This window comes from Neopsephotus bourkii, unplaced genomic scaffold (genome assembly GCF_033783945.1).
Source record: "Neopsephotus bourkii isolate Nb327-2 ecotype Australia unplaced genomic scaffold, CSIRO-AGI_Nbou_v1 NB_926, whole genome shotgun sequence".
NCBI classification, from domain to species: domain Eukaryota; kingdom Metazoa; phylum Chordata; class Aves; order Psittaciformes; family Psittacidae; genus Neopsephotus; species Neopsephotus bourkii.
In genome coordinates, this window is record NW_026901420.1 from 129,503 (window position 1) to 156,782 (window position 27,280).

The following is a 27,280-nucleotide window of genomic DNA, read 5'->3' on the forward strand; positions in this document are numbered from 1 at the left end:
TAGGACGGGGACGGGGACCGGGAGGTAGTGGGGGGGCACCCGCCGCAGGGATGCGCTGTACTGGTATTGCTGCAGCCCCCCGATGTCTCTGCAGCCCCTGACGGCCCGGACGAGCAAGGGGCGAGAAGCGATGCGCAAGATGCTGCAGCCGCCGCGGGCGCGGCGGGGCCGGGAGCCGGGCCGGGCGCACGGGAGGTAGCCGAGCCGGACAGCAGGTAAGAGAGCGGCGGGCGAGGGGATGCACACGGGGACCGTGCTAACGGCAGGGCCGAGCAGTGTGAGTGAACACTGCCCCGCCGCGGGAGCCGGGGACCGCTCCGGGCTCCCTACACCGCCGGCGGGGGCCGTGTGGGGGACACTGTGGGCTGTGACAGTTCGCTATTGCCCTGGCTCCGTGTGTGTGTGTGTGCCGGGGTGTGTGTGCTCACGCCGTTTGAGATGCAGCGGTCTCCCCCTACCGGGCTGCTCCTCGGCTCTGCCAGCTGGAAACACGATATCGAACCCAAGTCAATGCGCTTAGGAGGGTTCATGCAGTAGGAGAAGGGATGCTTGTAAGATCAGTCCTATGTCCGCAGAAACAGAGGCATAACGTTGCAGAGCTCAGCTCGGAACAAATGTCACCGGCTGCTGTTGTGGCCAAGGATTAGAGTTTTAAACACCAGTCCCTGTGTGTGTTGGTGGGCTTCTACCTTAAACCAGGGAGCAGCGCATCACAAATTTAATAAAAACCACATTCCAGGATAGAAAAGTATCACTTTTTTGTTGTTCTTCTAAAGTTTGCAGTGAGATGGTCATTATTTACTTCGCATCAATATGTTGTAAATGCAAAGCCTGAACATGCACAGCTCCTCGGTGCTCTCAGACATCCCAAGGAACGAGATAGCCCAAGTGTGAGTTAAGCACCAGGCACACCATTTACTGCTGTACAACACAAAGCCCTAATTCTGAACATGGCTTATTCCTGAATGACGTGAGGTTTCCAGAGCATAAGGGCTCAAAACATGAGCGTGTTGCTGCAGTGCATCTCTGTGGTGTAGATGAGGTCATAGGGAAGGGAGAAATATCCCTGAAGTCAGTACAAGGGTAGGACTTGGTGAATCATGCCCAAGACTGAAGGCTGTGGATGACAATATAATCACACATTAGTAGTTCTGAATTTCTATTGATTTTCTTTTGGACCTGCCTTTAGGAACACTTTTTCTTCTTTTAAAAGCCTTTACGCTGACCATTATCTGCTCATAAACATATTTCATCCCCTGTAGTCACCATTTATCATCCCTTTGGCACCACCTTGCTGCTGTAAAACGGGTTGTCCTTGGCCTTTCAGGCTTGATCCTCAGCTCCAGATGTTCCCTAGGGTAGAAGTGGGTGGCTGAAATGTCATTTCCCTTAAAAGGAGAAAATCTGAACCTTGTTTAGGTCTCTGTGACCCTGTGGTTTGATTTATATTTGCGAGGAACTTCATGCCTGATGCTCTTGTGCCAGATTCAAGCCTCAGAAACATGTGCCTTCCCTCCCTTTTCTTCTTTGTCTTTGACACGTTTTCATTTGTCTTTTAATTTTCCTTTTAATTTTTACTTTTTTATTTTAATTATTTTTCTCTTAATGCATGGAAGAATAAACACTTCACTAGGTTTCATCAGGCTGTAACTGGAGAGGGGGAAATACCTACTTTTCTGGCTTTGGTGAGTTCTGATTTGCTTTTCATATACTCATCTTTTTGCTTTTCACATAGACCCACCTTTTGCTTTTCATATAGACCCATCTTCTGCATATGGGTCTTTCCATCCTGTGTCACCGGCAGAAGCATCTTTCCATCTCCCAGGAGTCCTCGTAGAGAAAGCACAAATAGAGAAAGTGAAAGGACTAAAAGAGGACTTGTAGACTTTCTCAAATAGCTACCTCCAGCACTATTAAGCCTTGGATTTCTGAACTGACATTTAGCTGTCTAGATTGCAGTAATGACGTTCTAGAAGGGTCTCAGAGAGGGAGCTGAGCAAACAGGATGGCTCTGCACAGCCACAGTGCCCCAGGAGGCTTAGCTGTCCTCCTAAAATACATTGCTAGTGCCTTCCTCCTGTGGCTCTTTGCCAGAACACCTTTTTTCTGCCTTTCTGATCTTTCCATACGGCTGTCCCCGGTCCTGCTTCTCTATCCGTGCCTTTTCTGTGCAGAGAAGATAATGGAGAGAATAATACTTTCTCTTTCAGGAAGGGCTGCTGTGAAAATAGGGCTCGCAGTCAGCATTAGGGATGTCAGCCAGGTAGGTTTTGGACTTGAGGGTCTTTATCCTGGGTCCGAGCTGGGGTGTCCTTGGTGGCAGCAGAGAAAGCTCGAATACATACAGAGTCTTGCTGTCCTTACAAGGGTCATCACTGCTGGGTTAACAAAGGGGTATTTACTTGTGTTGTGGAGACCTTTGCACTGAAATGGGTCTCGGTGGGGTCCCCATACAAACGCTTTGCATCTTACTTCACGCAGAAGGCGCTGTACCATGAGCCCTGCTATTCACCAACGTGTTTTTAACTTGTAACCCCGCTGGGCCCTAATGAACGAGACAAAGCCGGGCAGCAGCAGACACTGCAGCAGCGGTGCCGGCTGCAGGCTGCGCCGGTCCGACAAGCTTCACACCCAGGTAAAGCAGACGCGATGGCAGCGGGCTGCTCGCTGTGCCCTTACCACACGCCCCGCCGCCCCAAGAGAACACCACATATAGCTCTGCCCCACAGCCCAGCCGCCATTTGCTGCCAGCGGGGTCACCTCCCCCGGCCCCGCTTCCCGCCCCGCCTTGGCCCCGCCCCGCTCCGACCGGCGGCATTTCCTGTGCCGGCCCTGAGGGGAGGGTGCCCGGTGGTGCTGCTGTGGGTCCTCCGGTCCTGCTCCTGCTGCGAGCCGGCTCCGAGGCGCCTTCCCCCGGGCGCTGCCGCTTGGTTCCGCTCCCTCGTTTCCACCCCGGTGGACGCGGCTGCCGCAGCGCGATGAGGATGCGCGGCCGGAGCCGTGCCGGAGGTACCCGGGGCCCGGTGTCGGCCGGGGGTGAAGCGTGTCCTGGCTTGGCCGTGGGAGGGAAGCGGTACTGCCTCTGCCCGCTGTAGCGAGCACTGGTGAGTAAGCGACTCCATCAGTCGTACACGCGGTGGTCTTTGGTTATACCCCAACAGCCAACTTGTTGACACAACCGAGCATTAATAACACCACCATGCAGCGATAAAACCATCCTGTTTTTAACTCGGATTTTCAGGTTAGGGTGTGCACGCCTTAACTCTGTTATTTATTCATCACGCCGTGGTTTTAGCAGCCTGGAAGGATTGGTATGCTGCTAACGGCTTTGCTTTCGTTGCAGAAGTGCTGCGGAGCCGGCTGTCATGGAGGGAACCAGGCAAACCAGGATCTGTCGTCCGCACAAGATAAGCGAGTCCTCGAAGGTTTGTATGTTTTGTGTTGCAAGAACCCCCTCCAAATTACACAGATAATAAGAAGGAGTGTGTGTGTGTGGAGTAAAGGCTGTTCCTTGAAATATTTCGGAGGAATGTGGCTATTGAGAGGTTTAAAAAGGGGTATGAACATCGTGATCTGCTTGCTCAAATATTTTGGTAGAAAAAGTTGCTACCCAGGGATTTACCAAAAAAAAAAAAAAAAAGAAAAAAGGAAAGATCAGCAGCAAATGGGCATCTGCTCATCGTGACTCATAACTCAGAAAAGAAACCCACATCATCGCAGCACGGTGTTTTCGCTGCATCAGAAATTCAGTCATTGAAGGCAATGCGTTTATTTTGGGGATTTTTCGCACTGATCCATGTCACAAAGTCCAGGCAAGACACAGAGGCAAAGCTGGGATTGCTCTTTAGATTTGGGTGCAGATGAAATTGAGTCTAGATCCTGCAAATAGGGGTTATTCCAGTGAACTCAAGATGTTTTCTTCAAGTTGTGAAGCTGATTTGCTTTGCATAGCATCTCTGTCTGCACAAGTACATTGATTTTGGTTGGGAATCCACAGAAGTCCACCTTAGGCAGGCCTTTATGCAGGTCACAAGAATGATGGCCTAAGGCATATAAGATGTTAATATCAGCTGCAATTATTATGTTCACTTTGTTTCATGCCATTAGAAACTGCTTTGCTATTCTGGGGTGAGCAGTAGGTTACAGAAGCTGCAGAGCAAGTACCTTGCACTACCAACAGCTAGAAAAGAGAAACTTTCAGTGCCTGTATCTGTCTTACAACAGCTGAGTGAAACAAACCTCATTTTCTCTTGCATCACTGATGGGTAGTGGTACTGCATTAACGATCTGAAAGAAATTAGACCTTTGAGTCTGAAAAGAAGTTAAAGCACTGCTCTGATACAATGGATAAAAGGTAAACGGGGCTAATTTTTAAATGCATCCATACCAGTGTAATCTGTCCTTGAGCGCTGATCCTGTCTGCCATTTAAGTGGTTTAGACTGAATGTAATAATAATTCACTGCATTAAAAATTAATTAACTAGACAGCATTGTTTTATTTTCTTGCTGAGACAGCAGCTGTCACTATCTGTTAAACTTAGAATTACTGGATAAAGCTAAAGCTGTTCTACAGAATATAAATAGCTTGAGAAAGATGTTCATGTTTAGTATAAAACTAGTGTGGGTTCTGGAGCATGTAGCTTTCAGCTTCTGTCACTTGCTCACTGAACAAATGAACTTGGTAAGAAGCTGAAACATGCTAATGTATTCTGAGGCCATCCAGCACCATGTATCATGATTTAATGCTTGATTCCTGAAGTAGCAGCAGTTCTACATGGTAACAAGGCTTTTAGGAGGTCAAGTTATCAGGCATATTGTTTGTGAAAAGGATGATGCTGCTGACTCGACATCCAGCCAAGTAAATGGGGCTCTCTGGCAAATTTCATGTTCTGGTATAATCTTGTTATGCATGATAGTGTATTAAGAGAATATTAGAAATGATCAGCCTATTTCCAGAGACGAGAGGGAATATGTAATCCAATAACTGTCCTCCAGGAGGCAGATGCACAACAGGGTGCTGTAACATGTTAGTTATTGTCTGTTCATCCACTGTCCTATACCATAGTTGCCACAGATCAGTGGTTTGTCCTTTGCCATATTTATTATTCTTCCCATCTCCTCCATCCCCTCGTCTCTGCTTCGGCTCCTGTATGATACCACCTCTTCTCAACCTCAAAAAATGAAGGTAAAATACTTTACAGTCCTTAAACCCCATATTTTTTTCTGATACAGATGTCTGTCAGTTTTACTCCTCAGTCAAAGTTACTTTGTTGTTTATCCCATAAATCCCTTTTTAGGTTCAGAGATTTGATGAGGCAATGAGTATATGGCAAATTAAAAAGATTTTGTCCAGGAAACTTATAATTATTGAAGCCTTGTCACTTACATTGGTGTAACTCTCTACCATTGCATGTACGAAGCTACTCCAACAGAAGGCTTTTTGGCAGCTTGGTCTCCATTGTTTAGAGAAGAGCATAAGCAAAACTAACTGGGCTGTCATGCTAGCAGCAGCACATTTGGTTATTAGTCTGGATCTCACCACTGGTGGAATGCCTGTCACTGTACCACCGACTGCTAAAAGACAGACATAAGAGGTGAGGCTCCCAATGTTGGTGTTAGCTCAGGAAGATTGGCTGCCATCATGTCTGGCCAGTGGTGAGCTGCGTGCCTCAGTCCTGGTTATCTCATCAGATAGAAGCACAATTACCAAATTATATACACAAAGCATGTATCTCAAGCAAGGGTTGCATGCAGGGGAGGAACCATGGCTCTATAACTTGAACCTTTCCCACCCACGTGGGTAGGAGGTTGTCTCACTGTGTTTAAAGGAACCCATTAATGGCTTAGCCAGACAGCAGTAATCATGTGCTTTCTGCTTGGGAAACCAGGAAAGCCACAAATAGTTAAGGGCTTCTAGGAGAAGCAACAGTTTGGTGAGGGAAAGATTGAATGCCTGAGAGCCTTGGAGAGACCTCAGGTCATCTGTGTGACGGTTTGCCATGTAGATATGGGCTGAGGTGACTTTCAGGATGTCACTTCAGGGAATGCAGCCTGAGGGTATAGAACTGGACAAGAGCCAGGGTCTTAAAGCCAGAAGTGTTCAGAGCTAACTTAAAGATGTGCTTCCTTTCCACCTCCTTTCGTTTCTCTTGCATGTTCTTACAGGCTCTGCAACTCTGCCTGGTTTGGATTTGGTAATTAAAGTTGCGTATTTGCATTTAACTTAACCTGAATTTTATTAAGAGAGATCACAAGGTAGCTGACAGTACCATCAAGCATTCCATTCCTCTGGAAGGAAGGCCCTAAAAGCTGCATTGCCTGACATACTGGGGTGACCAGCCCCTTCAGTACGTGTTCTGCAGGACATTCAAGGGGTAACAAAACATTTCCATTTTGGTTCTTCTGAAGACTAGTAATGCGAGTCTGTGAGAAGGAAGCAAACACTGTTTGCCTCAAAAGCTCTGTGGCACATACAGAGTTGGTGGAAAGAATGTCTGGACCAGAGGCATCCCATAGGGACACTTAATGGGCATGTTCTGGGGGCATTTTCCCCTTTCCTTAAAAGAAAAATACTTAGTTTTTGTTTTAATGAATACGATTGCCTTGGCTTCTGGAAGCAAGTAGAAGTCTTATGGGAATAAGTTATCCACATGTGTGGCTTTGCACATAAATAAACAGCTACTATTTTTTAATGCAGTGTGTGTGCCTGTAATAACACAGAAAAAAAAGAGGGATTTTACCCTAGCAAACTTGAAAATGCAGAGTTCTGAAAAGATTTAAGAGGGGGTAGCTGTCAAACAAGCATTAGCCCAAACAATGCATTTAGCGAGTAACCAACTTGAGAAGAACTCTGTAAGGAGTCATTTGGGGGACAAGTAAGAAAGGAAATGTCAACAAGATGTCTCAAAGACAATGAGTGGAAGAGTTTCAGAAAACTGTGCCTGTATAAATCATCAGGGAAGAGGTTTAGATGCAGCACTGTGGAGGAGGTGGGAGTAAATTATATATATAAGGGGAGTAGGAAGCAGTGAAAGTCTGCATAGGCCTTTCAGAGTGAAGGTGAGGGGGCTTGGGTGCTCGTACTATGTTGCTTGCCAACTGCTTCAATCAGAATCAGAAATGTGCATCACGAAGTAAGCTTTCTTGAGTGATTTGATGGGGAGATGCTTTTGTACACACTGAAGTTTATCTTTATGATGATAACACCCACCTAATAGTGTTTGTTCATTCCAGGTGTACAGGTGGGATGACCACTCCAGTCTGGTTCTTCAGAGCCTGAATGAGCAGAGGCACCGAGGCCTCTTCTGTGACATTGTCCTCGTAGTGGATGAACAGAGAGTCCCTGCCCATCGGAACCTCCTCGCTGTTTGCAGCGACTACTTCAATTCTATGTTCACCATTGGTATGAGAGAAGCCCACCAAAAAGAGGTAGAACTTTTTGGAGCCTCTTACATTGGACTTAAGGCTGTAGTAGATTTCCTTTATGGCAGTGAGCTATCTTTGGATGGAGGCAATATCGACTATGTGCTTGAAACAGCTCACCTGCTGCAGATCTGGAAGGTGGTCGACTTTTGCTGTGAGTACCTGGAGAATGAAGTCAGCGAGGAGAACTATTTGTACCTGCAAGAGCTGGCCTCTATTTACAACCTGAAGCGCCTTGACTCCTACATTGACTCTTTCATCCTGAAGAACTTTGGCACGCTGTCTTTCACTCCGGACTTCCTGCAGAACATTTCCTTGCAGAAGTTGTGCCAATACCTGAACAGCAGCAATGTGCAGCAGGAGTGTGAGCACGATTTGCTGCAGGCTGCCTTGCAGTGGCTTACCCAGTACCCGGAAAGGGAGAATGAGGCTTACCAGGTTCTGGATAACATTCATTTTCCTTTGATACCTAAAAGTGATCTCCTCCACCGAGTCAAGCCTGCTGTCTGCTCTCTTCTTCCCAAAGAAGCAAACTGTGAGGGGTTCATAGAAGAGGCAGTGCACTATCACAACAATGTCACAGCTCAGCCAGTGCTGCAGAACAAGCGGACAGCCCTGAGGACCTGTGAGGAGAGGCTCCTCTTTGTAGGTGGGGAGGTTTCGGAGCGCTGCTTGGAACTGAGTGATGATACCTGCTTCCTGGACACAAAAAAGGGGCAGTGGGTAGCAGAGACCCCTCTCCCAGCCAGACGAAGTCACCACTGTGTCGCAGTCTTGGGAGGCTTCATCTTCATAGCTGGAGGCAGCTTTTCAAGAGACAATGGAGGGGATGCAGCTTCAAATCTGCTATATAGGTATGATCCCCGCTGTAACCAGTGGATAAAGGTGAGACTTGAACTGTATTATTTCTCTGTTTAAAGTCCTTTATGTCTAGAGTGTTTTCTTCTTTCTGGTGGAAGGACAGGGCTCATTAGAATAGCCAACATAGCAACACTTGCAAATAGAAGTTAAAGCTATTTAAGCTGAAAAAGCAGCTACTTGAACCCTTTGTGGATTCTTTGTTTACACACACAGCAGAAGAGTTTGGGGCAGATTTTCAACTTCAGTTGAGATTTGGATGCCTCATCTGTGAAATTCTTGGTCAGCATCCACCTGCAACTCTTAAGAGTACTTTGGGACTAATGCTACAATGGATTTAGAGAGGTGATTGTTTAGTTCATCTTTCTCAAGCAGGAGCACATACAACTAAATCAAAACTGGATGTGATGTAAAAAGAATGTCTTTGATTCTTGTCCAATGTCTCTGTACTAAATTATCTCTTGGAACAAGCTATTTAGTTCCAGTCTGCTGTAAAACCTTGCGGGCAGTGCAGATCCCCATATGAACCAATCATTCCATGTGGTTCAGTTGTGGTTTTGAGTGATTCCAGTAGGGTGGTGAGGCACTGGAATGGGTTGCCCAGGGAGGTTGCGAATGCTCCATCCCTGGCAGTGTTCAAGGCCAGGTTGGACGGAGCCTTGGGTGGCATGGTTTAGTGTGAGGTGTCCCTGCCCATGGCAGGGCCTTTGGAACTAGATGATCTTAAGGTCCTTTCCAACCCTAACTATTCTATGGTTCTATGATCCTATGTTTCTTGCAGAGTTTTGGAAGGAAGCCTATGTAAGACAAAATTTATAGAGTAATCTGCCTCTTATATGCTTCCTGTTGTCCCCTTTTTTGTAAATGAATGCTATGTAACATGCTATTGCAGAAAAACAAAAAGTATTTTATGAATATAATGGTCAAAACCAGTAGCCCTTTCCAAATAAATGGGAAGAACTGTTCTATCCTTGGACATGAATATACTTCAGTCAGCTTGCTTACCAGATGTTTGAAGATATCAGCATGTTGTTCTTTTTGACAGGTCGCCTCCATGAGACAGCGCCGTGTAGATTTCTACCTGGGAGCTGTTACCGACATGCTGGTAGCTGTTGGTGGCAGGAATGAAAATGGAGCACTTTCTTCAGTTGAGACTTACAGTCCTCAGAAGGATTCATGGTCCTACATAGCAGGCTTGCCCAGGTAATAGACATGTTTGGAAAGTTATCCTGTGTTTGAAGAACACTTGTAAAGCGAGCTGATGAATGTGTATGCCTAGAAAAGAGGTGAGGGGTATGAAACCAACATGGTATCTGCAAGTAACAAACCATATCGGCATTTGGTATTTGAGCAACCAGCTCTTCCATGACAATATGCCTGATGTCAGCTTGGTTGGCTGTAATACTTACGCTGAGATAAGTCTGAAGTGTAAGAGGGAGAATTCTTGGAATTCTGCTCTACTACTCTTAAAATGTTATTCCTGAGGTCACAAGGAACTGAATCTTTTCAGAGGCACTGTGTAGATCTTGAGCAAAGGCTTTTCTAATTTATTTGGCCTTGTCACCTTGGTGTGATGGTTTTCCTTGTAAGGTGTTTCTGGCTGCTCAGTTTGACTGTTGCAGTTAAACCACATTGACCTGTATTGCAGATAGGTAACCCTGGCAAATGTGACCTCTGTTTCTCTCAGCTTGAGTTAGATCTTAGCTGTTCTGAGAGGCTTTAGTATACTGCAGCTCTTCTTGTAACAGCAGCACAGGACATTGCTAGTATTTTGAATCAATATGTGAGTGGTGACCTCATAAGAATGGTAGGATAGCATGAAATTTGCAGAGAGCTATTCAGGCTTAGTAATATTTGGCATCCATGGAAATTACAGGAGTATTGGCTATGTGAATAGTGTTTTCTTGTCTGAAATCCACGACAGCAGCAGCAGCATTTGCTTTCTTAATGGCATCACAAACAAGATAATTGCAATCTGATTTCTGAGTTGAGGCTTCTTTCCCTTGTTCCCTTAGCCGCAGAGCTGCAGAGTCAGAGGCGCCTGTTACTCAGTTCTATTTTGGGCTGGTGCTGCAATGCGAGTGTGATCCAGGCTAACAGCTGGGCTCGAGTGCTCTTCAGAACCATGGTGCTTTTATCCACTTCATTTCTGCTCACACAGGCAGGTTGAGCAGTCAAGGCTAAACAAGACAATCATTTTCCTGAGAAGCTGGGTACAAGAGCATCTTCAGTTCTAAGCCTTACCATTAACTGGGGTGACCTGTGAGATGCCAGTAGCATCTCACAGAAATTGTAGCACCTCTCTTCTTTTCTTCTAAACATTTTTCTAAGAAGTGTAGATGTGACCTCACTGGCTTGTTAGAAAAACAACCTTAGAACAGGTATGGATCTTTTTGCTCATAAGTGATCCTGGGGAAGCTTGCACAATTGGCTTAAGCAGCCACACTGCAAGCTGTCCAAATAGGCACAGTTTGCATGTTCCTCTTGCTACCTGAGTGCTGGCTTTGGGAATTTTACAGCTGCAGCGTGTAAAAGTGAACTTGGACATAGGGCATGTTAGTTTTTAATTCGATTGCATAGCTGATCCACTTGTACTTGGCAAAAATCCCCCTTATGGGATAGACCCCACTTAAACTGACTTGACTGATCACTAAGGTGCAGGGTTGGGCTGTACAGTGACTGTTTTAAGCTATTGCTGCATCCCGAAAACACAGTCTGGCATCCTTTCTTTCTGCCTGCTCTGTCCTCAGCCCATGCTAACTGTCCTTTGAGCCAGCTCAAGTATTTCTAGGGAACTAGATAGTGTCCCAGACTTCCATGCAGCTGCTCTCTTCCATGTTAATATGTCTTTATTCAGATCTTAACGGACACTTAGTACCTTCAGCTTTTCTGTCTTTTTCAGCCCTCTTTGTTCTTTTGGAGAACTCTTGCCTTGGGCAGCATATTGTTTGCAACAACCACTTGCCTCCATAGAAAGAGTAAAGCACAAAATACATTATGCAGTTTGCAAAAGGCAAAAATCAGTGCAGAGGTGGACAAAGGAAGAAACCTTTCTGAATGCAGGGGCAGGCTGCTTGAGCTCAGAGAGGGGAGCAGCTCTGGGAAGGGACCTTTCCTGATGTACCTCACATGGGTTTGCAGGCAGGATAAGAAGGAAATTTGTGCTCTGTTCAAAACCAAAAGAAAGCACCTTAGCTACAGCTCCTTCTGTGTACTCCTACCTTCCCTTCAACATGCCCTTGAGCCAATCTGTTTTTCTCCCCCTCACATGCTTTTGTTCCTCAGACTGATTTTAGTTACTGTTTTCACTTAAATAACATCTTCCCCAGCACTATTCTAGCAGCATTCCCGTCACATGGGCGAAATCAGAAGCTCCAATCCCGAGTGCCTGATTAGGATGTCCCATCATAGCTGCCTCCATAGCTGCCTTGTTTCCTGTATTTCATGAGAGTTCGTTCGTCCTCTTGAGTGCATGGCCACCAGAAGCAGGGCAGAGACTCATGGAAGACCATTCACTGGAGTGATGGGTGCATCTTGAGGTCTTTCTGGTGCAAGGGCTTGTATAGTTCAATTTGAGCTGTGTGGAGTGGACTCTCAGAGGTTATATTTGTTACAACTTCTATTCTGAGCATCCAGAAAAGGGTTTAATTTTTTTCTTCCCAAGGGTTATAGTTTGCCATGTTTGTGGAGACTTCCAGGGGAAAGGCTGTAGTTGCGTTCTTGACACACACCTCCTGTCTGCTGCCAAATCCTGTGTCCGTGTTGCTGTACCCAGGCACAGTCACACCCCCCTAAAGAGCTTTGCAAGCCCTGTTTTTGTCTCTTCTTCCCTCTACCCTCTTCCCACCCAACGTGGTCAAACCAACACGCTGTTTTCTCTAGCCAGTCTCCTGGTAGGAGCTGAGATGTTTTGGTTGAGGTACTGCTGTCTTAGTGGAGAAGAAAACACAGCCTCTTGAGGCAGATGCTTACTGTGGAAAACTTCAGCCAAGCTATCTGACGGGTGGACCTGGTTCAAGTCTGCTACAAGTGAATTCTGCCTGACTCTCATTAGGGTCCTTGGTTGTGGGATACTTTTCCCATTCTTCAGAGAGGTCCTGTGTTTTGTTTTCACCATTTTCCCAGGCTCTCTGGGAGCATCTGCTGCCATAGTTTCTAGCCCAGAAGCGAGCAGCAGCGGCTGACAAGCTTGGCAGAACAGAAGTTGGTGCAATGTGTTCTCATGTTGAATAGACCATGAAAAAAAACCTGCTGCAGACATCAGTGAAATTAATTGAGTGGCCCTAGGTTAAAGTTTGGCAGAACAACTGAAAGCAGTTGTGAGTGGAAATGTGTTGGGACAGGTTAAGGAGTGATGGTATCTGCTCTGCTAGTTGTGTCATGACTAACCTCGCAGGGTTGGAGCAGGTGGACACCAAGATTCAGAGCAACCACAGCTTGCCTGGACTTTGGTTGGAGCAGGGGATTCCCAAAGCTTTATCCAGCCTGACCAAGTGTTCTTCTGTGCAAGAAAATAAGTGGTAGATTCTTTAGCATTTACTGAATGGTGTTACTGGGTCAGAAACTGTAAGTTTGCAGTGCTGTATCGAGTAAGTAATTCAGAATCGGTGACTGGCTCTAGCAGCAGTTCTAAATTGAAACTCCTTTCCCCTTAATGCTTCTGTCTTATTCTGATCACTTACTGGTAACGCTGGAGAACACTTGATTCTTTCTGTTGGAGGATGTCTGTACCCACGGTATTGAAGTTTCCTGTTGTGTTTTGTGTTTAGAAATGCCATGGGCTTTCAGAGAGGATCCCTATTGATTGTTTTCAACTCGTGTATTATATTTCATTCCATTTTCTATTAACGTGAAGGAGGGTATGTGCAATTTTGGATGAGCTTTTCAAAAGACAGGCAAAGTGAAACACCTCCAGTGTATTTTAATGAGTAATCTCCCTGAATTGAAAAATAACAAATTGATGGCTGATTTGATGCTTCAGATATGATTGCCTCTTTCAGATTACTTTTGTAGTTATTGCTGTTCACGAGGCATAGCCACTGATTGAGGCAAAAAGCATCAGCTTTTTCTGTAGCTGTCTATGCTAGGCTGCACTCATGTGCTTGAGAGAAAATATCTGTTTCTGGTTTACCTCTACAGAACTCCACTTTGCAATTACTGTAGGAAAACAAAATTTCAACAGGGGTCACACAAGTTTTCTTTGATTTGCTGCCATTTATTTTTAATTTTAATTAAAATGCTGAATGTAATGTGATTGTTATCAGCAGCTCAATAATCCTGGGCTTTGTGCTGGATCCAGTGTCATTGCACTGTTCTCTTGGCTCCTCAAAACCATATGTTACTTGAAACTGCCTCCACAGTGGAGCGTATTGCACGTCCTCCAGGTGGCTTGCTGGTTAGATGTGGGTTTAAAATCTGTTGCAATTTGAGAAAGGAGACTAATTCAAGTTGTCCATTCCACTTCTCAGATAGGCAGTCTACTTTTTAAGACCCATCCCTGGGTATATAGAGAAGCCAAAGATTCCAGCAACCACACTGGGTGCCACTGGAGACATCAGCTTCTGGTTCTTGTCCATAAGTGACCACAAACAAGGTGGAGCAGCAGCTATGCATGCTTCACCTGCCACAGCTTTTCTGGGAGGTGTGAAAGCTGGAGAGCATTGCTCAGGGTATGTCATGTCAAAGAGAAGCACTGAGCATGAGTTCTGTGGTTCCGTGGTTAGGGAGATTGTGAGCTGTGGAATTGTTGAGTTGCTTTTTGGGATAAAGTCTCATAACTATGCTTAGTCCTCCCTTTTTTTCTCTCTCTTTCTTTTTCCTGTTTGACTAAGAAGCAGTACAGTTCTGAAGTAATCTCTGCAAGGTCTCCGGGGATGGGGCTGCAGCTCTTATAGTTGAAAGGTCTGGTCTGGTCACTCAGCATTCTCAAGCCAAGTGTGTCAAGGATTTCTCTGTTTCTTGTAGCAGGAGCCTGTTAAATGATCTGATTCATACACCAGTAAGGGATCAGAAGCTTCCGTAGGCATCTAGAATAATAAACATCTTTTAGCTTTTCTCAGAACTGTTGTGCTTTCGGCGTAGATGCGGGGTTTCTTTTCTATTCCACCTTTTCCTTTGGCACAAAAGTGCTTGGCGCTGAGGTGTGTGGAAGAGCTTATGATACCATTTGCGTTGCTGAAACTATTACCATGCAAAATAAAAATGGCTCAGGCTTCTATCCACATTGTTTCAAGCATGTTCAGACATGGTTCAAAAGCATTCCAGGCTAAAGTAATGCTAATGTACCTTTGCCTGCCATAGAGATTGAGTCGTCTTGCGTCCTTGACTACAAAGGATGGTAGTAGAAGCTGGTGACTACAGCATGAGGAGTATATTGCTCTGCAGCCCTATGGGTATTAAATTTGGCTCTTTGTGCCAGTGTGTGAGCCAGGTTGCTGTGGCTGGTGCTGCATCTACATCTTTTGACACCCTGCACACCCCCAAAAAAGGAAAAAGGCATGTGCAGGAAGGCGACGTTCAAAGAAGACAGTGCTGTCCTTTGCCTTAGCATTCCACTCTGAAGAGCTCAGAGGGATTTGGTTGGGAATATCCTTGTGTGAAGTCATAGAAAAGCCTCAAAAGTAGGTTTGTAGTGGCTTTATTACAGCTGATAAAAGGGGTTTTCTTTCTGCCTTGTGGAAACGGCACATGTGGTGTTGGTTCTGCCATCTCAGTGTGTCTTGTTTCAAAATGTGGATGCTAAGCTATGATTGACTGAGGTGTGTTGGCTTGTCCTGGGGTGACCATAGAAGTTGATTACCTGTATAGAAGTGGTAAAACAGAGGGATACTCATGAAAAGGACACTTGCATGTACCATGACTACAGATATACTGGCTCATGGATAGTTGTGGGTAAGAAATGTGATTTGTGATCCTGATGCTGTGAAAGGGGAAGGCAGCAGAGGTTTTCTTTGTTAATAGCTACTGATAAGTCTGAGAGGTATCATGATTATTTCCTCTTTCTGTCATAGAAACCCTTGCTGAATGTGGATATTATCCTCTCTGACCTTCTCAAACTTATCCAACCCGAACACTGGAGCAGGAAAATGGGAGTGAAGGCCATGCCAACGAGAGCAGGACAGGTTACTTCTGTTGTATGACACACTGTAGAGGATGTCTTAAAAAGTGATTGTCATACCTTTGCGTACTGCAGCACAGGGTGGAGCACTGTGGATGAGAATAGTTACTTGATAACTAAGAGGATTAAGGATTCCCTTGTCTTTAGTTACTATTTTGTTCTTTAGTAGCAGTCCCTGTTGAACACTGTTTGTCTTGATGAAATCCATAAGCACTAAGCCAGACCGGTTTTTGCTTTCCTGTCCTAGGTTTACCTACGGCCATGCTGGAACGGTCTTCAAGGAATTTGTGTACATTTCAGGAGGCCATGATTACCAAATCGGCCCCTACAGAAAAAACCTGCTGTGTTACGACTACCGCACAGATGTCTGGGAGGAGAAGAGGCCAATGATTGTTGCCCGAGGGTGGCACAGCATGTGCACCTTACAGGACCACATCTACTCCATCGGTGGCAGCGATGACAACATAGAAACCATGGCTCGCTTTGACATTCTGAGTGTGGAGTCCTACAGCCCTCAGTGTAACCAGTGGACCAGAGTTGCTCCTCTGCTGCAAGCAAACAGTGAGTCAGGGGTGGCAGTTTGGGAAGGAAAGATTTATATCCTCGGAGGCTACAGCTGGGAAGAAACGGTCTTCTCCAAAACGGTCCAGGTTTATGATAAGGAGAAAAATAAGTGGTACAAGGGAACTGACTTACCCAAAGCAATTGCTGGTGTGTCTGCATGTGTCTGTGCGTTGAAACCCAAAACAGAGGACAAGAAGAAAAAGACAAAAACAAGAAAACATCAAGATCGAGGAAGATGACTACTCCTGGATAACCACTCTTTGATAGTGGGCTCCAGAAGGACCTTGTATTAAATAATTTTTATCTAACCTTGACTCTTTTTGAGTGGGGGGGGGGATATTCTGAAGCCTCATAAAATGTACAGTTGAATGTGGTTTTGGGAATTAAGTTCATGGTTAAGATAAAAACAACAAAAGAAACAAACACCCCAACCTTCCAACTCTTTAAGGGGTGAGATGGCAAGGGAGGTTGTGCTGCTCTCCTGAACGTTAACGCTTAGTCTTTTACTTTTTGGCTCGTGGCATTTCCACCTAAGTTGTATAATGTCAGTGTTTTCAAAATAAGGTTTAATCTGTGGCTAAATTGATAATATCAAGGGAGAGGAAGGAGGCAGAGTACTGAGTGTCTGGTTTGAATTTAACAGAGCAGTTCAATGGGATTTAGAAACAGCTGCTATGAGAAAATTAAATGGATCTTCACTGTTGTAAATCTTGTTTTTTATTCTTTTTTTTTTGTAACGTTGTATTTCATTTACAATATGTTCTTGAGTTGTAAGTATCAGATTTCTGGAACACATAGGTGTTCGAAGAGGATATTGCTTTTGCTGGATGTAGGTCAGATCAGCTTGAAGAGCAAATAACTCCACTGTACTCTTTAAGATTAAGATCTTTCTATGTAGCTGAAGAATAGATAGGATTGACTGGGGCTTGGACCGACAGCATTATGACTTGGAAATCTGGGAGAGATGACTTTTGCATCCCTTGTTGTGGTACTTTTCATCTTTAAACAAGTTTTCCTTGGTCTTTAAACAGTGCCCCAGATTGAGTTTAAAAAAAAATCTATTGAAGAACTTGAAAGAAGATTTGAGAATTTGGATGGAAACTGCACAATTTGCCTCAGGCTTCAAAGCAGATGGAACTCATAGAGCCCACTGCAAGTCTGAGGTTTGCTGAATAGGGTTACAGTGGGGAGAAGTAGCAGGAGGATCCCTCAGGTGGACTTGAAGTGGGAAGATATCCCTGCCTAGCCCTAAGATGATGTAGAAGCTGGGATCCACCTCACTTAAGTCAAGGCTCACAGCAGTCATGGCTAGTAGCCAATGTGAGCAGGGATCCATACTAGACTTTGCTGTCAAAAAGCTTAAGGATGTTTAATTGGGTTTTGGTAATCCTGAAGGACAGCAACTTGTTTTTTTTGCCTGAGCTAATAGCTCACACTTTCCTCCTTTAAGTTCAAAATGTCTCCTTAAGTCAAGGCTCACAGCAGTCATGGCTAGTAGCCAATGTGAGGAGGGATCCATACTAGACTTTGCTGTCAAAAAGCTTAAGGATGTTTAATTGGGTTTTGGTAATCCATAAGGACAGCAACTTGGTTTTTTTGCCTGAGCTAATAGCTCACACTTTCCTCCTTTAAGTTCAAAATGTCTCCTTGAGAGTAGCCTTTCCTGATGGGTTTGGTGGGGACTCACCAGTCCCTCACCAGTTGTGCAATCAAACACCTTCCCCAGCAAGACAGGTTCAAAAGGGAGGAACCCAAAATATACTTGGGCCTGTGTTTGGGGTCCAGACACTGGGGATGAACTGACAATCGTCTGTGAGACCCTTTGTGTCACAGTATCCTCTGCATACCAAGTAGAGAGATTTCCGACCCAAGTGTTAGTCCACCCTCTACAAACACAGCTGATTCTGCTGCAGATACTAAAATTCCCCGACTGTCTGGGCAGCTTTCAGGCATTCACCCTGGGGCATTTCACAAATGCACCTCTGATTCACAAGAAGTCAATCACCAGCAATCTGATACAGCCACTTCAGTTATTGTAATAATGCCGCAGACTAAATATTCCTCCTTCCCAAGAGAAGAACTTTATAGGCAGTTTTTAAAAACAACTTTTATACTTTTTTATACCGCATTTTGCTAACTCAGTCTCCTGTTTGCCATATATTGTTATTTACTGTAGAAGCTACTGCTCTGTAATCGTGGCCCTGCTGTTGCCATCAGGAGCTCATCGTTTGATGGCTCTGTTGGTCTTTGTGTAGTTGCTTGGGGTGCAGTGCAGCTGTTGGAGCAGCATTTACATTCTCAGCATTGTCGGGCAGTCCGCTGTAATTGTGACTATTGTACAGGCTCTTCCCCATAGCCGAGCTCGACAGACGTGCTGATAAACACGCTTTATTTGCAACTATTGGGGATCTGCAGGGGCTTTGGTTTAAAGTCCTGCTGGGGAACTGTTGATTGTTGCTGGTTTTCTTCCCTGATCCTTCTTTCATGTCTCCCTTGTGCACCATAACTATGTATTTAAGATTTGCCTTCTTTATTTGCATGTGGTGTACATACAGCTGATATCCCGCTACCCTCCTTTTTTATTATTTTTTAACTATTTACCTCAATAACTGGAAAACACTAAGAAAAAATTTTTGCACTTAATCACATTTGAAGCTCTTGTAAATTGAAGAACTCTCACATACATTGTAAGACTGTATTTGTATTGAAAGGTACTTCTGAGTAAGTCTCTGGAGTGCAAGGATGTTACAGGTTTCCTCTTCAGTGCTAAGAAAGGTTTTAAGAAAACTAACTGAAAGTATTTTTGTGAAACCCCTTGAGGATTTTTTTGGTGTTTAAAAACAAAAAAGGCCTCTGGAATTAGTCTTTCATTTGCATTACTGGATTTCTTTTATATCCTTTTTACACTGCATGAGGTAATGGTTATTATTTTTTACCCTAAAAATAAATTTTCATCCAACCAAGCAAAAAAAAAAAATACCATTTTATGACAAACTCATTTTAGTTGTTTAGTTTATAATCTGTAATCCTTGCTATGTTGACTGACAACTACTTAACTTTTTTTGATATTTTCATGTGTATAGAACGTAAATTTCAATGTTTCTGTTAATGGGTTGCTTGTTCCTATATCCTTCCCTTTTAATGTGTTTATGTATTGCATTAATGTCTGGAAACAATAAATTCAGTTTAGACTATTGCATTCATCACCATCTGACTTGTGCATTGATTTAAGGGAGGCTTTCCTTTTTGAGAAATTGCAGAAGGAATTTTGTAATTATGTTTAAGTGGCATTGATAATAGTGGAAACATTTTAAAAGGCAGAAGCTAAATGTAACAACATGAAGTAGAAAACTAACTTCTGGCTAATCCACCTTTTCTGCATGGTGCTCCAGACCAGGCAGTCAGAAACTACTTTGCACATCCTTCGCAGCTGTGAGCAAAAGACCTGATCCAGTTTATATAGTGGTTTCAAATACAACACTTAATGGGGAGTAGATAAACACGTTAGGACTTCATAACTTTAAACTTAATTGCAGGGGCAGAATAGAACCTCAGTACTCATTAAAGAAAGCTTTATTTTTCCCAATCCATTTATCATCCCTTCGAAAACAGAGGCTAGAAGTGAGTATGGGACATCTCTCACATTACTGGGGGCCACTGGGGTATCACACCTGTTGTTGCTGTAAGCATTTCTTCACTATTACATGAAGAAGTTATTACCATTTGCACCTCTGAGAGCCACAGCAGCTAAGCATTGCCAAAAGCACAGTCTGGCAGCATGGATTTTGGATGTTATGAACCCAGACATGGCTTATCACTCAGGACGTGTTAGGAGACAGGACTTGATGCCCAAAAATAAGTTGAGCTCCCAAGTGCTGAACTGCTCTGTGCAATAGGTGTGCTGGAATTCTGCAGAAACGAAAGAGTATGTATGACACAAGTGGATTTCTACTTTGATTTTTGAGGTCTGAACAGCTCCCTAGGTGAGTAATTAAAATGGGTAGACAAAAGGCATATTCTCCTGGTCTGTGCTTCTAGAATCACTCTGGCTCCTGCACCTGCCTTCAACTTCAAGCTCTATAAAACCTTTTAGTTCTTGCCAGGAAGCACAGATCTTTCTTCCTGCCCTGCGGAGAAATAAGTACTGCTCTATCTCCTTTTAGAAAGGCTCCTATTGCCAAATTGTGAGGAAAGCTCGTTTTACCTGACACAGAGCAGCTACCAAATACCTCAGGTTTTCTCTTTCCACACTTCCATGCCTGTATCTTTGCATCAGCATTGTCAAGGAGCTGCTGCCTGTAATACCAATGTTAGATAACATAAATCCCTCGAGATACCTTAAGGAAAAATTCACTGACATAAGAGATGAAGTTGTTCTGAAGGCTTGAGAAAGAAGCTGGAAATATTTTTGTTAAATTGAAATAAATGTGTCTGTCTCTTTGTCTGTCTCCATAAGATCAAACTGCTTTCCCCAAATACTGGTGATTTTCCATGTGCAGTTTAGGATTCAGTATTTTTTTAAAGTGACAGATTTTATTTTCGGCTCTTGTCATATTTCAGTTCTCATGAATGTAATAATGAGAAGCTAATTACTCCTTTGTGACCTTACAGCTTTGAGTTGTCTCACAGGCACTGGATCAGAGCTGATGTACCCCAAATCCAGATGGAGGTATCCTGCCTGTGTGCTGTGAGTCTGAGCACAAATCAACTCCAACTACTCATGATTTCCTTCTCCCTTCTGACAACTCCATGATTCAGTGAGAGACACAGACAGCACAGCAGCGGGTTTGTTGATCCCACATGCATTTTTTAGCATCACACAGGCTCTTCTTGGAACTTCAAGTGGCTTTGGGAAAATACGTACCTTTGTTTATATCCTGATGGGTTTGGTGACAGAACATGAAAGGAAAGTGAGACGTAGACTTGCAGGTCTTTTTTGAGACTGCAGCCCTAAACCAGATGATTGCATGAGAGGAGAGAAGGCTCATGTTGAAGATATGGATGAGTAAGTCACAGATAATTCAGCCATGAGGTCTGAATAGATAATTGAAACACAGAACATACTGAGCCAAGTCTCCACATGATCTACTAAAGGCTTGCCCAGACTTCAAATTTGTTTCAGGCTGACTTGAACTGGTCCATACTGAAGTTCCTTACATTGACAAATTAAATGTATTTATTACAATTTCCCAGCAAATTTAGAAATACAGAGTTTGAAGCCAGATTTGTGTTACTGCATTTTTGGAATATAATATTTGCTATTGGTGTTCTTTGCTACTTGGCTTATTGTGTCCACCCACTTCTGGCCTCTGCGATTCAGGCCACAGCAAGTTAAAACTTATTCTGTAGTCTTATTTCAGTGCTCTGGGTACTCCACAGTATAAGGCTTTAGGAAAACCTCAGGAGAGACTATCCAGTGATAGCAGCTGTCCAAAAAAAAAAGAGGATCAACAAGAAGGACCAAAGCAAGTTCTCCGAAGGAAGAAGCACTTTATCAGGGCTGCAAAAATGTGCTGTTATAACCATGAGAAGCAAAAGGGACCTCCTTCAGCAGTGACTTCTGTTCCTTCTCACAGGCACCACATCGTGTAACAAACAGCCTTTGGGTTCCTATGACCACAGTGAAAACAGCAGTGAAAACATCTACCTCCCTCCAGCAAAGCTCACAGCACCTCTTGGACCTCATGCTGGAGGAGATCTGTGGCAGCTTTGCATGACAGGGTACAGCAACAGCACCTCTGGGAATGCTGGCCTAGATCAGGTTCATTTCAAATGGAAAACCTGAAACACAACGAGTCAACAGACCCATTAACAAACACCCCTCCTGGCAAGCCCACCAGGGAATACAGCTGCTGCCTGTAAGTACTTTATGGTAGGCAGTGGTGAGGGCAGAGGAAAAAAAGCTCCCTCTCCAACACTGTTTTTGTGCCATTATGGGCTTGAAGTTGGCACCACCATGGCCCCTTAGATTCTCGGTGCTTTAAGTAATGTTTCTAGGTTTTCTTTACACAGCAGCCACTTTGGCTTTCTGTGTCTTAATCCCGCAAAATACAGTACAGCGCTGTTTTCTTTTTTTTCCCTGTTGAATCCCATTACCTGAATGACTGGAGAAGTAGCAAAGCCCTTATTGTGCCTAGAAACTGTTGGGATAAAAGTTCTTTATGTCTGAAGAAAGTCTTGAGAGCTCCTAAAGCTCTGGGCACTGGGAGAAACCTTTACACGGACAGCAGGACACCTCCCATAGTGATCAACCAGTTCTTGCAACACTCCAGGAAGATACTCTCCTCCACCCTGAAAGTACAGATGTGTGGGTCCTGGTTGCTTCAGAAAAGTCATACATATAAATCCTTCACCTCCTGGGCGCTGTCATGAGCAGAGTTCTTTCGATCCAGCAAAATTGTGAGTAGTTTGGTTTGGAAGGCTGAGCCATTCCCAAACACTGTTCATTTCCTGTGAGATAAAAACAATTACAGCAGTTACTGGGAGGCAGCTAAACTGGGAGTAGCTTATTCAGCTCACTAGCTAACATCAGACAACACTTTATTTCCCCAGCCATGGACCACGTTTATTGTTGATCACAAAGTAATTAAGTCAGTACTAAGTTGTTAAGAGCATTGCTTTACTCCATGAATCTTAAACAGCATGGATACACTGAAAGAAATACAGCATTTGTGAGCTGTAATTCATGGCCACTGGCATAAAGGCCAGGTATAAAGAAAACTGATTTGGGCACTGCAGTTAAGTGGTAATGCAATAACAGACCATTAAAATGGCGAAAATGAATGATAAAAGAGAACTGAGGTGCAAACTTCCCAGCAGGTAAGTAAATTTCTGCAAAACAATAAAGTTTCCTTTTACAATAAAACTTGCAAAACTTGCATTATTGCAAAATATTGTGGTAAATTAAGAGACTACAATGAAACCGTATTAAGATGGGATAGTATTTGAAGGCGTTTTAAAAGTTGCTGAATTACAAGACAGTGCCTTTATGCCCATGTAGCTTTCTGCCACCAGCTACAGCATTTAACAGTATTGATATTTGAATTAACCAGCTTTCAAGTGGGAAGTACGGTCCTCATTTGTATATCAGCCATTTGACGGGGCTTTTTTTCCAGCAAAAACGGCCTCTTTATTTAGGCAGCGCTGTGGGCAGAAGGGAATTTTGCCTTCAAGCGGAGGAGCTACGTAAGGGTTTTCACTTTTTTATTTACTTTGTAAATGAGACTCCCGAGGGGAGAGGGGGTTTCAGACCTTTGAAATGCTGTATGCAAAAGGCCTATACATTTGTCTCCCTTTTTTGTTCCTCTCTTTTAATATTAAACAGCCGTTTTTACTGCTAGTTCTCTGCCTTGGGACAGAAGAGCAACACTTGCTAGAAACACAAGGGAGCGGCAGCACGGGTGTGCCTGCTGAAAGGACAGAGGCCGATACACAAAATCATTCGCTGTCATGAGCACATATGAAGTGCTGTACTTGGTAAAACGAGAGGGAAACGTCCTTATCGGAGGGAGGTGGATCGATCTTCTTCCCACTGCCTCCTATCTCAGCAGCCAAAGAAACAAAATTAATTTCCCTTTCTTCTCTTCAACTTCCACGGTAATGCTCAGCTTTCCCTACCATTTGCATCCCAACTGAAGGAGACACTTGCTGGATTGGGCGGTTTGATGAGGAAAAAAAAAAAAGAAAAGAGTAAATTAGCAATTAATGTAATGGATTCTCACCTGGGGTTTCAGAATTCGGTTATGAGTCAGTCCTCTCAAAATCATGAGATTGGCTTAATCACTTGGGTTGGTTTTTTTTCCAAAATATAAACAATGAGCCCATTCCCACTCGTTATTTGGGTCAGAAGTGGACAGCTTCACTCTGCCTCACATGGGCACGGTTACCTGCCGGAGCAACCACTGCCGTGCGGCTTCTAACAAAATCATGAGGTGAACCCTGCATTAATTCCTCTGGGGCAGCCTGGCTACGTGCAGTTTTCCAGCTGCGTTCCTCCTGCACCGCTTTCCCTCACTGCAGTAGCACACGGCCGGCCGAAGCCAACGGCGATGTGGGGCCAGGCTCCCCCCGACAGCTCCCCTCAGCCTGGGCCCTCCTCACAGCACCTCCTCCTCCTCCCCAGCCAGTGCCCGGGGGCTGAAACCCAAGTGGTTTGCACCGCCTCGCCCATCCTCCCGCCTCTGGGCGGCCCCTCGGAGAGACAGCCCCGCTCCCAGCCGCCGGGCCCCTACCTCAGAGCCGCCCTGGCCGTCTCCGCGCCTGCGCGGCCCCCGCCCGCCACCGCCGCCCGTCCCGCACACAGGCGCAGAGGCTCGCCCGCCACGCCTCTCCGTCTCCGTGCGCAGGCGCAGTGCGCACCGCCTGCCCGCCCGGCTGGTGCGTGCAAGAGAGAAAATGGCGGCGGCGGGGGCAGCAGCGTGAGGCGCACGGGAGACGCCGAGCTCCCCACGGACGAGGGGCGCCATGGCGGTCAACGGCGCGCAGGTATGGCCCGTGCCCGCGCTGCCGGCTCGGGTCGGCGCGGGGGTTCCCGAGGGGCCGCGAGAGGAGGCCGGGCCCCGTGGCGCGGCTCGCCGAGGGGGGGGGGGAGCGTGGTGGCCGGGACTAGGCCTAGGGTGATTCTGCAGCTTCATTGAATCTCCTGCGGGCGGTGGAGCCGCCTCGCTGCCCGCCGGGACGGCGGCATCCTGCGCTGCCGGCCCCGCCGAGGGATCCAGCGTGCTGGGGCTCGTCCCTTCCCCGCGCCGGTGTCACTGCGCTTCGGCGGAGGCGGCATGCGGAGCTTTCGCGAGGAGAAGCCGGTGCTGTGCCCCTGTCTGAGCCAGCGCAGAGAGAGGATGTGGGGGGGAAAAAGCGATAATTTGTGCTTATTCCTTTTTGGAGGTGGGGAGAGATAGAAACGAGTGTATAATGAGAGGGGATATGGAGATTTGTAGGCTAATTCCCCCCACCCTCCGCCCAAACACTCAGTAGATCTCAATGCATTGCGCTGCAAAAGGCTGAGTGTTGCAGGATCGCTGTGCATGGAGATGTGTGTCCACTTTCCCCGTCTCCCACTAACTAAACCAGCCAAAAGATGCCTGCGCGGAGTGGAAGAAGAAAAGCTGCGGTTGTGGTAGTTTTTCAGTGGAAGTTGAAAGTTTGACTCCTGGTGTAACCTCGTGTCTGCATAGAGGAAGTGATCGAGTGGGGTAACTTCACGATTTCTGTCCTGTAAGATTTCAGTCCCCAAAAACTTTAAAGCAAAAATACCTGGCTGTGCCTGTGGTGCACTGTGGTGTGTATTTGCAGGACTTCGTAACAACTTTGGTTTTAGCAAATAATAAAGTTAGAAAGCTTTGATAGGCTAAAGATGATTTTATTAAGAAAACGTGGTTTTTGTGGTAGAAAATACCTTCTGTAAAGTTTAAGGGTTTGGAACGAAGTTACGCTTTAATTCTGAGTTCTGCTTTTGTGAATGGCAGTTGAGATGCATACACTAGTGGTCCTGACAGTGATTTTTCCATGAACAAAAGCCTTATTGGTGAAAACTATAACATTTCTTGTCCAGCTTGTTTTATTTATGTTTGGAAAAAAGAGGGACATTATTTTGTTAATGTGAGTGTTCTGAGGATAGTTGCAGTTTCTGGAGTTCCTTTAAAAATTTAAAGGATTCTAAAGTTTTGTATAGTTTGATTTTTATTTTACTGTTGAGAAACTGCAATTCGTTTTGGACATCTTTTTCTAATGAATGCTAGTTTGAATGCACATATATCGAAAGAATTCAGTGTCTGTCTCCGAAGCTGTTTTACTCACTGCCTCCCCTCAGTACTCTCAGTACTGGGCAGGAGTACATGTGGTCGGTTGGATAACAGTGAATTTTCTATTATAGCTGTTTTTTCTGGATTTAGAAAAATTAAGGACATTTTTGTATCTGTACTTTAATTAAGTTGGTGTACCTTGAAACACAAGGAAGTTCAGCTGATGATTTAGTTTATGGTGAAGCAATACACAGCTGTAATTAAAACTAGACTGTAAAGTCATGTTATTACTAGCTTTCACATAGACTATTTTAAGTCAATCTCCTCTATAGGTAAAGGGAGATATTTAGGTCTCATGAGGGTTGCTCCTTAAGTTCATGTATCATTTGGAAGCAAATCTGTAAGATATCTTTCAGTTAATGCTTGGTTGTGTCATTAAATGCAGCCTATCCCTGGTGTTTTGTTTTATTTTTACATTAATAAATCAGTTTATTTAAATGCTGCGTGGGATTTATATGACTGTATATTCTAGAGCAGTTTAATGCTATAATGCTGAAGTAAGTTAACAATATTTTGGATTCTCGCATGCCTGAAGATGCAGCTTTTTATTGTAGGATGGTAGTGTTGCAGATGATAGAAATACTTTGATAAAATTCTGTTCTGAAGACATAACATTATTTGGCGATTATGTGTGTGTCATAATGCAGAGTCTGAGGCAAAAGTGCTCAGTTTTCCCTTGTGACTGTAATTTGAGCATACCGTAATTGAGACATTTTTTTTTCACATGGGGCAAAAAGAAGTCTTCAAGAAAATAGTATTCTTTTAATAGCTAAAGTGGGTGGTCAGATTTCTGCCAATTAATGGACTCATGTAGTAGTGTGCAGAAATACTTCATTAGGCACCTTACACGTTCTAACAAATAAATCATAAAACATGACCATATCCTTTATTTTCAAAGGGGCATTAATTTTGGACAGCCAGGTAGTCAGCAAGCATGAGTATATGGTAGCACAGGTTAGACACTGCTGGTCATTTGTACCTCTCTATTGCATGTCATTATTTCATAATCATTTAATGAGATAGTTAAGTATTGCTGTCAGTTTTCTAGGTGTGTTCTGAGTATATTCAAAATCTGTAAGGTTTTTATTAGTATGAGCTGAAAGTAAACTTGCTGTATCACTACAGGCTTTGCATGACGCTACAGATGTTGAGCTGATTTAGCATTGGATATAGTTGAAGCCATTCGTCATCAAGGTCATCTAAATTAATTTTTCTTAAGGCATTTAAAAAACTATTTCCCTGTTTGGAAAGAGTAATGCTCTGTAGAAACTGTATAAACAGTTGGTTTAGCCACTTTTCCTATTGTTTTTCATAGAAAGAATCAGTACAAACTCATCATGTATAAATCTTGTGAAAACAAGTTAATCAGAAGAAAGGATACCATAGCAGAATGAATCATTTATGCTTGTTTTGTTCTTTCGCCATTACTGTGGTGTCATATTAGCTCAGTGCCATTTTAAATGTACCATATTGTCCCCAGACCCAGCTGAAGTAAAAACTGGTTGAGTTTTGAGTTCAG

General features: G+C 44.5%; 2 protein-coding genes across 9 annotated transcripts in view; both read left to right on the top strand.

Moving 5' to 3' along the window:
• Nucleotides 1-45: 45 nt before the first annotated feature.
• KLHL36 (kelch like family member 36) lies at nt 46-16,669 on the top strand. 7 transcript variants are annotated; one of them, XM_061357916.1, is made up of 7 exons: nt 145-215; nt 1,617-1,689; nt 2,215-2,263; nt 3,344-3,425; nt 7,234-8,307; nt 9,326-9,483; nt 15,645-16,669. In XM_061357916.1, the coding sequence occupies exons 3-7, from the start codon at nt 2,253-2,255 to the stop codon at nt 16,198-16,200; spliced, it is 1,881 nt and encodes a 626-aa protein (XP_061213900.1). In that variant the 5' UTR covers nt 145-215; nt 1,617-1,689; nt 2,215-2,252; the 3' UTR covers nt 16,201-16,669. The 7 variants fall into 7 exon arrangements, with proteins under 7 accessions (XP_061213907.1, XP_061213900.1, XP_061213902.1 ...); XM_061357918.1 differs by having other exon boundaries at nt 149-215; nt 1,617-1,685; nt 2,211-2,263; XM_061357922.1 differs by lacking the exon at nt 2,215-2,263 and having other exon boundaries at nt 162-215; nt 1,617-1,685.
• A 7,630-nt stretch (nt 16,670-24,299) lies between these two features.
• The window catches only part of USP10 (ubiquitin specific peptidase 10), a 51,234-nt gene continuing 48,253 nt past the window's right edge, over nt 24,300-27,280 (top strand). For both annotated transcript variants that reach the window (XM_061357914.1, XM_061357915.1), the window contains exon 1: nt 24,300-24,445. In XM_061357914.1, coding sequence (XP_061213898.1) covers nt 24,425-24,445 — 21 coding nt within the window. In that variant the 5' untranslated portion in view covers nt 24,300-24,424. The remainder of the gene's footprint in view (nt 24,446-27,280) is intronic.